This window comes from Acipenser ruthenus, chromosome 52 (assembly GCF_902713425.1).
Source record: "Acipenser ruthenus chromosome 52, fAciRut3.2 maternal haplotype, whole genome shotgun sequence".
NCBI classification, from domain to species: Eukaryota; Metazoa; Chordata; class Actinopteri; order Acipenseriformes; family Acipenseridae; genus Acipenser; species Acipenser ruthenus.
Window position 1 is genome coordinate 2,830,373 of NC_081240.1, and position 9,290 is coordinate 2,839,662.

At 41.1% G+C, this 9,290-nt stretch overlaps 2 protein-coding genes across 3 annotated transcripts; one reads left to right on the forward strand and one right to left on the reverse strand.

Annotated features, from left to right (window-relative positions):
• Positions 1 to 860: 860 nt before the first annotated feature.
• LOC117433137 (probable G-protein coupled receptor 146) lies at positions 861 to 6,339 on the reverse strand. 2 transcript variants are annotated; one of them, XM_059016182.1, is made up of 3 exons: positions 6,110 to 6,339; positions 2,370 to 2,435; positions 861 to 2,276 (listed from the first exon to the last, which is right to left on the reverse strand). In XM_059016182.1, exon 3 carries the CDS (start codon positions 2,210 to 2,212, stop codon positions 1,286 to 1,288), a length of 927 nt encoding a protein of 308 aa, XP_058872165.1. In that variant the 5' UTR covers positions 2,213 to 2,276; positions 2,370 to 2,435; positions 6,110 to 6,339; the 3' UTR covers positions 861 to 1,285. The 2 variants fall into 2 exon arrangements, with proteins under 2 accessions (XP_058872165.1, XP_058872166.1); XM_059016183.1 differs by lacking the exon at positions 2,370 to 2,435.
• An 86-nt stretch (positions 6,340 to 6,425) lies between these two features.
• On the forward strand, positions 6,426 to 9,239 carry LOC117965670 (uncharacterized). Its single transcript, XM_034910647.2, has 2 exons — positions 6,426 to 6,928; positions 7,777 to 9,239. The coding sequence occupies exons 1-2, from the start codon at positions 6,840 to 6,842 to the stop codon at positions 8,513 to 8,515; spliced, it is 828 nt and encodes a 275-aa protein (XP_034766538.2). The 5' UTR covers positions 6,426 to 6,839; the 3' UTR covers positions 8,516 to 9,239.
• The last annotated feature ends 51 nt before the right edge of the window (positions 9,240 to 9,290 follow it).

Consider the following 9,290-nt stretch of genomic DNA (forward strand, 5'->3'; position numbering starts at 1 on the left):
AGTACAGGAAGAAACGTCTATAGTGGTTTATTAGAAATATCTGCCAAACTGAAGTATGAAACACAAGCAAAGAAGCAACAGATCTTCAAACAAAGACAAGGGACACCAGTCGCACTTTTACTGGGATCATGAATCTTACCAGCTGTGCACTTCCATTCTTTAGATAGGCCTCGCATGTGCAGTTTTGAGACAACCGCATGTTATAGTGGCCTCTTTTTAATGTGTGTATCTGGTACTACACTAAGTTAAATAAATCTCTGTTTAACCAGCTGATTCATCTGTTGACTAACATGCTTTCAACCAGTAACATGCTTTGGCCTCTAAGACACTGCTGAGGAGTTTCTTTCAAAACTGCACTTTTCAGACCTGTACAGAGAAATGACTTGCAGATGAGGGAAGATTAATGAAATTATTGTGTTAGCAACAACCACTTTAAGAAGATAAAACATGGCTTTTAACACTAGAACCGCCACGGTTATACTTATACCTAAAACCTCCTCCGGCAGTCATTATGACGGTTACATTTTAAACAACAGGGGCAAACAAAAGGGCAGCAGTGTGGAGTAGTTGTTAGGGCTCTGGACTCTGGACCGGAGGGTTGTGGGTTCAATCCCCAGTGGGGGACACTGCTGTTGTACCCTTGAGCAAGGTACTTTACCTAGATTGCTCCAGTAAAAACCCAACTGTATAAATGGGTAATTGTATGTAAAATAATGTGATAGCTGTATAATGTGAAATAATGTATAATGTGATATCTTGTAACAATTGTAAGTCGCCCTGGATAAGGGCGTCTGCTAAGAAATAAATAATAATAATAATAACATCAGTATTTAAATGAAAGATACACTATTGGATACAACTCAAAAGTTTTATTCAAGCACATCATATCAAACATCTGCACAGCCAGAACACTGTATTTATATGAGCAATTAAACATATAAGGATTTATTTTCTAACTTACCACATATAAAGCACTACTTCAAAAAATGAAATAAACATTTCAAAAGAAACTAGTGTGTAAACAGGTAGGTGTACATACAACGTTGGATTCAGTGCAGCACTGAATCCAAGTTGAGCTGCAGCAGCCTGTTGCTTTACAGTTTTCTGATCGAGATGTTTCTGCCGAAGCACTCTGGAAAGCTTCAAGATGAAATCTCATTATTTTAACTCACCTAGATATTTTGTCTGTCTGTCTGTCTATAAGACCACTCTTGAAAGGTCCAACAAGCAGCTGATTTTGTTATTGTTGTTGCCCCTATTGCTAGCCAACCTGTACCCCTCTATATCAGTTCCCCAAAACCCGTTTGAAGTAGCACCCCGCCTCTGACAGTACCCTCCTGCACCTCACCCGAAAACTCTTCCTGAGAGTGAGGTAGAGGAGAGTGATGGCCCAGCTGTAAGAGTAAGACAGGATTTCAGAGGCCTTCTTAATGTGAGTCAAAGTCCCAGGGTCCATGGCCCACTCCCAGGGGCCTAGCGATTGGACCAGATCCAGGAAGAGAGAACCATGATTGGGGAGCCAGAGGAGAAAGGTCAGGGGCACTGTGACCAAGAGAAGGCACCAGAGGGAGGGCTGGGGGTTTAGGAAAGGCTGGGGATCCTTTCTCAAATGATATATGAGGACTAGAGAATAGAGAACTGCAGCCCCAGGTATCAGGAAGCCTACAAAAAACAAGATGGCATCGCCCAATTCACGGGGGTGCAGCTTGGCGCATTTTTGGGTGCTGTCAGCTACCTTGGCGCAGGCGTAGGAGAGAAGAGAAGATAGGCTGGCCAGAGCTGAGCCCCCCCAGATGAATTCACAAACACAACGCGTCTTGTAAGCGCTGGAAAGATGAGTGTAGGAAAATGTGAGCTCAATAAAGTAGTCCAGGCCTAGTAACGTGGAGGAATAAATGAACGCCAGAGATGACACATTGAAAAGGACAAAGAAGCCAAGGCAGGGCTCACCCTGCAGCGCCCAATCACAACTCAGCAGTCGTCCAATGGCTACGGAGTTTAACACCAAACTAGCAAGCGCCATGTTGGAAAAGTAGATGTCAGGCATTTTCATGGACGCCTGTTGCCGGAAGTTGACGGCAAGGACCAGCAGGTTAAAGGTCAACCCCAAGGGGATGAAGATGAGGGCGTACACCGTGGAGGTCACAGAAAGGGCAAGTGTCAAAGGGAAGCTAGCGTTGGTGGGTGGTTGGTTTTCCAGACAGGCCCACATAACAGGAAGTGTTCATGGGGTCTTGATTCAAACTGGGCCACTCTTCAGCAAGGCAGCATAGGAGCTGAGAGAAAGAGAGACACATTAGGTTTAAAATACAATTCCCTCCTCATTGGTGGGCATTTTCTTGAAATAATAATCTATACTTTTTGATTACCTGAATGTCAATGACTCTTTTGAGGGTCATTACAAGAGACAAGCTGAGTGGTTCTGGCTATGCAAACTGTGTGAAATGACAAGAGAGACACCATTAACACAACGTAGTAACTTATAATAAATCACAGAAATATGGATTATTTTTTATTCATAATAGTTTTTAAGCAAAAATTACTTTTTTAAATCCAGGATCGAACATAACAGTCCCACTGGTGTATGGGTGCTGTGTTTGTTGGTATAATGTTACGTAAGTCATGGAAAAGACACAGGTTTTTATGAGATGATTTTACAGAACTATGCAATCACCCTGGAGTACCGAGTATTTTTGCTGAAGAGGGAGAAGGAGTTCTGAAGTCAATTCACCCAGACATTAAAACAAGTCACCTCGGGGGAACAGAAAAGCTGCAGTGCCTCGTTCACAGAAACAGGAAGAAACAGTGCGTCAGGATTTCATAATGTGTTTGTGACTCGGAGCTAGAAAACAAGGACGCCAAACTAAACCAGCTTCCTCTGCTGTGAGTTCTGGGTCTGTGTGAGGAAGGGTGCTTACATTATATGTTTCAAAGAGCAAAGTTCTGAAATGAAAACAAAATCTTATTATACTGAAATGAGTAAGCTTAATAAATATTGACTTGTGGCAATGTCTGGAAGGCTTATGTACACCAGTATGTAGAGGAGAGTATTGTCTGGCGTTGGATTTGAGTACTATATTTGAGCAATATATTTCTCGAAAATCCCACCTCTAATATAAATACAGTCACCATTTAAAATAAAGTACATCCTCGCTATAACAAACCTGTTGGGGTCCAAGCCTTTTGTTCGTTATATAGAGGGGTTCATTATAGAGAAAGGACAATCAAAATGAACTATAAACTGTTGGAGTAAGTTAGTAAGATTATATTGTGAATACAGGTAGAGTTACATGTACTTAAGAACATAAGGGCAGCAGTGTGGAGTAGTGGTTAGGGCTCTGGACTCTTGACCAGAGGGTCGTGGGTTCAATCCCAGGTGAGGGACACTGCTAATGTACCCTTGAGCAAGGTACTTTACCTAGATTGCTCCAGTAAAAAACCTGTGTGAATGGATAATTGTATGTAAAAATAATGTGTAAAAAAATAAAGTAATTGTATGTATAAAAGATGTGATATCTTGTAACAATTGTAAGTTGTAAGATTCTAAGAAATAAATAATAATAATAACATAAACAAGTAGATGATTCCTTTAAATGTGCTTCTTCCAGGAGTAAGGTAACTGATCATTCCTTCATTTCTGTTGATAACTAGGTGCTACGGCTATATATATATATACATTTTTGTAACGTTAATTTTTAGCAGTTTTCCTCATTATGAAAATAGTCATATTTATACTATAAATCACCTCCAGGTTTATAATAGGTCCTATTTATTACACTTTAAGGACTGTTTATAAAAATGATCTTAGGTTCAATAGTGCTTTTAAAAAATCAAAATAATGAATATTCAATTAATAAAAACCCTCTCAAAAACAATGCCATGAACTTAGTTTAATAAATCAAAATGGGATTTAGAAAAACAGTCCTTAAAATAGTTCCTTAAACCGTTCATAAAGTTTTATGAACAGGGCTCTCCATCTTCAAATTACTTTTTTATCCACTTAAAGGTTTATTTAAAATAAATTGAATCTAATAGAAATTGTATACACAGTCCTTAAAAGCAGTCCTAAAACAGTAAACTTGAAATGCAGAAATATTAAGCTTAGCCCCAACTTTGTATGTTGAGCTACAGATCACTTATTTAGCCTGGTGGCAGAAAGGTCATTATTTTTCTATATCTGTTGTAACACTTGCATTACAATGGTGTTGCTTATTTTCTGATGAGTTGTACAGTATATCAGCTCTCAAGGCAATATTATATAAATGTGTGTTGACAGCCAATCAATAGACGAGACTGCTATTTGAGCTCGGAAGGACAACTCAATATAGCTGACTGATACCCAGATGTAGGCCTGGGGGCACATATGGAAAGTGACTTTGATGTTACGTTAGATAAACTCTCCAGTTCACAGTGGGTGCAGAGGGGTGAGTTCCCAGAGGAGCAGTCTGCCCTCAGCTCTGTCTCGCTCTGTCTAGAAACCCCTCTCTCTCTCACCAACCCTTTGTCCTCCCAGAGGAGCGTACACACCTCCCTCAGCTCTGTCTCGCTGTCTAGAAACCCCTCTCTCTCTCTCTCTAACCCCTTGTCCTCCCAGAGGAGCGTACACACCTCCCTCAGCTCTGTCTCGCTCTGTCTAGAAACCCCTCTCTCTCTCTCTAACCCCTTGTCCTCCCAGAGGAGCGTACACACCTCCCTCAGTTCTGTCTCGCTCTGTCTAGAAACCCCTCTCTCTCTCTCTCTAACCCCTTGTCCTCCTCTCGCTTCTCTCTCACTTTCTTGTGTTGTTCATTCCTGAGCCTGTTAGCCTTTACTGCACCCTTTCCATCAGGGTTCCATTGTTGTGCTGACCACAACCAAACCAGTGTTGTTAAAAAGCATTCTGTTACAGTTGCAAGTTACCTGAACCACATTGTAACCTGTTACACTAACTTAATTACTTTAAAAAAATGTAAGCAGTTACTTCTCAGGCACAGTTTACATTTTACAGAAAAAAAAAAATTCCAGTTTGGGGGAAATTCCAGGCTGCAGCTCGAAATATTCTTTGAGTATCCAGCTATCAAACCCACTCGTTCCCTCCTCTGACATTTCTAACAAGATGAAAAGGGTGTTCGTGTGACATGTAAGGTTTGCCTTGCACTGTTGAAGTTTCCACAATATGCATTTCCCATAGTCATTTTATAATTCTTAACAAAAGTAACTGCGTTATTTTTCACATAAAACGTAATCCATTAACACATTTCATTACTTGTCTGAAAAAGGAACCATTACAGTTAAAGGTTACTGGAAAATGTAATCAGATTAGTTGCAAGTTACTGAACGATGTAATCAGATTACATCAACGCATTACATGTAATATGCTATTCCCCAACAGTGGCCGCAACGAAAGTATTTTAGGTAGGGTCCATCACAGTCTTAGCATAACTTTACTTTTAGCTCTCTAACCATTTTTTTTAATCAAGTTTCCTTTGGTCTTGCTGTCCATGCACAGTAACTGCAGACTAGATGTGCTGGCGATTGATTTGAATTCTTCTACTAGAATGGAAGAGTTGCTGCTGAACCCAGGTCAAAGCTCCTCAACACAGACAATCCCTAGGACATGTGTATTACCTCATAGCAGCTTTTAAAAACCAAAGAGCAAAAACTATGAGAGCTGTGCAATTATTACATGCTAGCAGCACAAAAGTAATTACAACAAGAACCATTCAGAAAGATTGCAAATACCAGACAATGTTTGGGGATATACATTTAAATGAAAATGTACAGTAATTATCATAGGCTTTTAAAAAGTGACAAGTTAAAAAAACTCCCCTCATAAAAGCTTCCCATAGTAAAAGCATATTAAAGTGTGATAAAGCATAGTGATAGCATGGTAAAGCATAGGGAAGCATTGTAAAGCACAGAGAGGTCTGGTAAAGCATAGGGAAGCATTGTAAAGCACAGAGAGGTGTGGTAAAGCATAGGGAAGCATTGTAAAGCACAGAGAGGCATGGTAAAGCATATTTAAAAAAACACAGTGTAAAAAAGCACATTGAAAGCATGGTTAAGCATAGGTAAGCATTGCAAAGAATAGAGAATTATGGTCAAGTGTCCATTTGCAGTGCTCACTTACCTGTGATTTACTGCAGCAGACAGTCAAATAATCCTCTTCTTACTGGATACTGGACCTAAAACTGCCTTGCCACACAGGCTCACTGGCTGGATTTACCACTATCTTCTGCACAGTACTGGCCTATCATAAAGTATTACAGTACTTCTCTCTCCCTCTGTCTTATAGTGTCACGTGCTTGCTGCCAGACACACGACGTGGTTGACGTGTTTGCTGATCCCTCCCCCACGCACCCACCCCCATCCTCTCTCTCTCTCTCTCTCTCTCTCTCTCTCTCTCTCTCTCTCTCTCTCCTTCCTCGGTTACTTCCCTCCTGCAGGGAGAAAGGGAAACGGGTTTGTGCTCAAGGACCTTCGCTTCACTTTTTCAATGTCATTCGGGCACCCTGCAGCTAAGCTAGCATCTCATGTTATAAAATGGCACATTCTCTGCCTCAGTGTCGTCGTTTTTTTATACATCTATGTCTATATCTATATCTATGTCTATGTCTATGTCTGTATCTATTCTGTACATGTGTCCATATCTGTGTCTATGTCTAGATCTGTGTCTATGTTTATATCTAGATCTACCATACCTCTCTGGGCTTTACAATATGTACTTATGCTTTACCATGCTTCCACTATGCTTTTATACATTGTCCTGCTTTTACTATGGGAGTCTGAGAAAGAAGGGGCCATAAACTGTAATACTTATGTGGCTCTTATTGTTTTAGATACACAAACAGAAAGGCATAATGGCCCAAAACAGTGGAATGGAAATTGACATGGAAACAGATGACCTGAAACAAAAGCCTGGGCATACAGAACAGCTGGAGGAGAGCAGGTACATCACTTAATCTTTCTGAAAAGTTGGCATGTCAACATCACAGGTGCCTCACCTTATGATAAGATGGGACTTCATTCTTTCTTGTTTGATGTAGAAATAAAAAAGTGATTTGTTTTGTTTAAGAATAAAAAAACTGAATTGTATTTTAAATGATGTATTTATTTCATTATTTTTCTATTCACTAAGATCGTCTCAAAAGCCTCTCCTCTCGTTTAATTGGTAGTCGCTTATTCAGAATATTTTGACTTCTCCCAAGGCATCCCGATAAAGAGTAGCTGTCTGTAGTTAGGATACTGTGGTCCCATTCTACCAGCTTCACCCCATTGTAGCTGCCCTATACTTGTGCTACCATTGCCCCTCAGTGTAATACAGAGCCATTGCAGTGCCGCTGTCTGTCTGTCTGCCATTGAAGATCATTGAGGGTATAGTCAGCACACTGTGGTCCCATTCTACCAGCTTCACCCCATTGTAGCTGCCCTATACATGTGCTACAATTGTCCCTCAGTGTAATACAGAACCTCTGCCATTATAGTCCCACTGTCTGTCTGTCTGTCTGCGTTGCCATTCAAGATCATTTGGGAGGGGTACAGTTATCATACTGTGACTGCATTCTACCAATAGCAGCCTCACCCCATTATAGCTGCTCTTGAGCTCAATGGAGGGTTTGTTGCTTTCGGCTGGTGAAAGAGGCAATTTGCTTGTCAGCAGAAACAGAGGCAGCCCGCTGTCTTTCATTTGAATTAGGGAATTTCAAACTGGGTAGAAAAACAAGAACTTAAAAAAAAAACATTTAACAAAAAGTATTTACATCTCCTTTGCATTTTGTTTCATTCGCTGATGAACAGGAGCGCCGATGTCTTCACAAAGCTGTTCTCTGAGCGAGAGGGAAAGCTACAGGGCTATCTCCAGGAACTGGAAAGCATTGCAGACAGTATGGTTGATACACACAAGAGCACTACCTTGACCAAGACCATTGGCAGATCTGCTGGTGCTCTGAGTAAGACTCTTGCCATGTCCGGGCTCGCCCTCTCTCCTTACACTGGGGGTGCCTCCACAGCACTTACAGCAGCCGCGGCAGTGGTCAGGAAAGCAGGTGGTCCCAGGGGGCCTATAGTTAGCATCGCAGAAACAACCCGCCGCGCCTTGGACGAGAAGAAAGTGAGAAAAATCTTCCAGAAGTATGCAGAAGAGCTAGCCTATGTTAAAGCATGTTTGGAGGCCAGAGAAACTGAGCAGAAAGGTTTGTCAGACCAGACAGGTGCGCTGGAAGACATGAAATCAAAACCTACCAGTTTCATTAGTGGCAACAACGTTATTAAGGTATTGAACAATCCAGCTCTGAAAAAAACAGCAAAGAGTTTACTAACTGGCCAAATGGGAAAGTCAGGCATGAATGTAGAAAGCTTAGCCACTGGAGCGCGGGCTGTCTTTGATATCTCCTCTCTCTATAACGGAAGCAGACAGGAGGTTGCTAAGAAGATACGGGAGAGAGTGAGTGAGCTGAGGAGTGAGCTGGATTCATACAGAGAGCTGCATGATACATTGGGCAAGGGTCAACGGAATAGGCAAACACACACACATTGATACTAAATAGATGCTTCATATCATTATTATTTACCTAATATGGGTGACTCACCTGGTAAAGGCACAACTATGTGATGTGTAGGGTGAGTCATACATACCCTACTGGGCATACCCACGTTGAGCTGCCTTTGTCCTCCAACATCTGCTGTCCAGCTCCTGGATGTAAAGACTGGCTTGGGGATCGGAGGACGCCCACTGACCTTCAGTTCACCTGAGCTGATGAGGGGAACTGCTGCAGTAAGGGAGTGTAATTGGCTAACACAGTAAATCAATTGGCAGTGCTTCACCTGTAGGCTTTAACACAAATATATTTCCCCTACCTCCAAGTTTTTTGTTTTTTTTTTAAACGGATTTGTTTATCAAACTTTATTATAAGAACATTATTAGAACAATAATTATAATGGGCTCTGAAAGGATTTTTAAGGAATGTTTTGTTTGGGACTGTTTTGTGAAATCCTCTTTTGAATAATTAAATCAAATTTGCAGTTCATGTAACGAAGAAGAAGAGAATGCTTATAAACTTTCTAACAAACCAATCCTTAAAATAACAGTCCTTAAAATAACAGATCTTAAAACATTCCTTCAAACAGCCCCTAACATAGTGTAGGTCCCAATATCCTCATATTTACACACATAACTGAAAAAGGGGCAGAGTGAGACTGTGAATAACATTCAACAACATCTCATTATGACAATGAGATGGCATTGGACACAGCAGGACATGTTACCAGGAGGCTGTTCAGAGGAGACAATGGAAACCCACAGTTTCAACTGA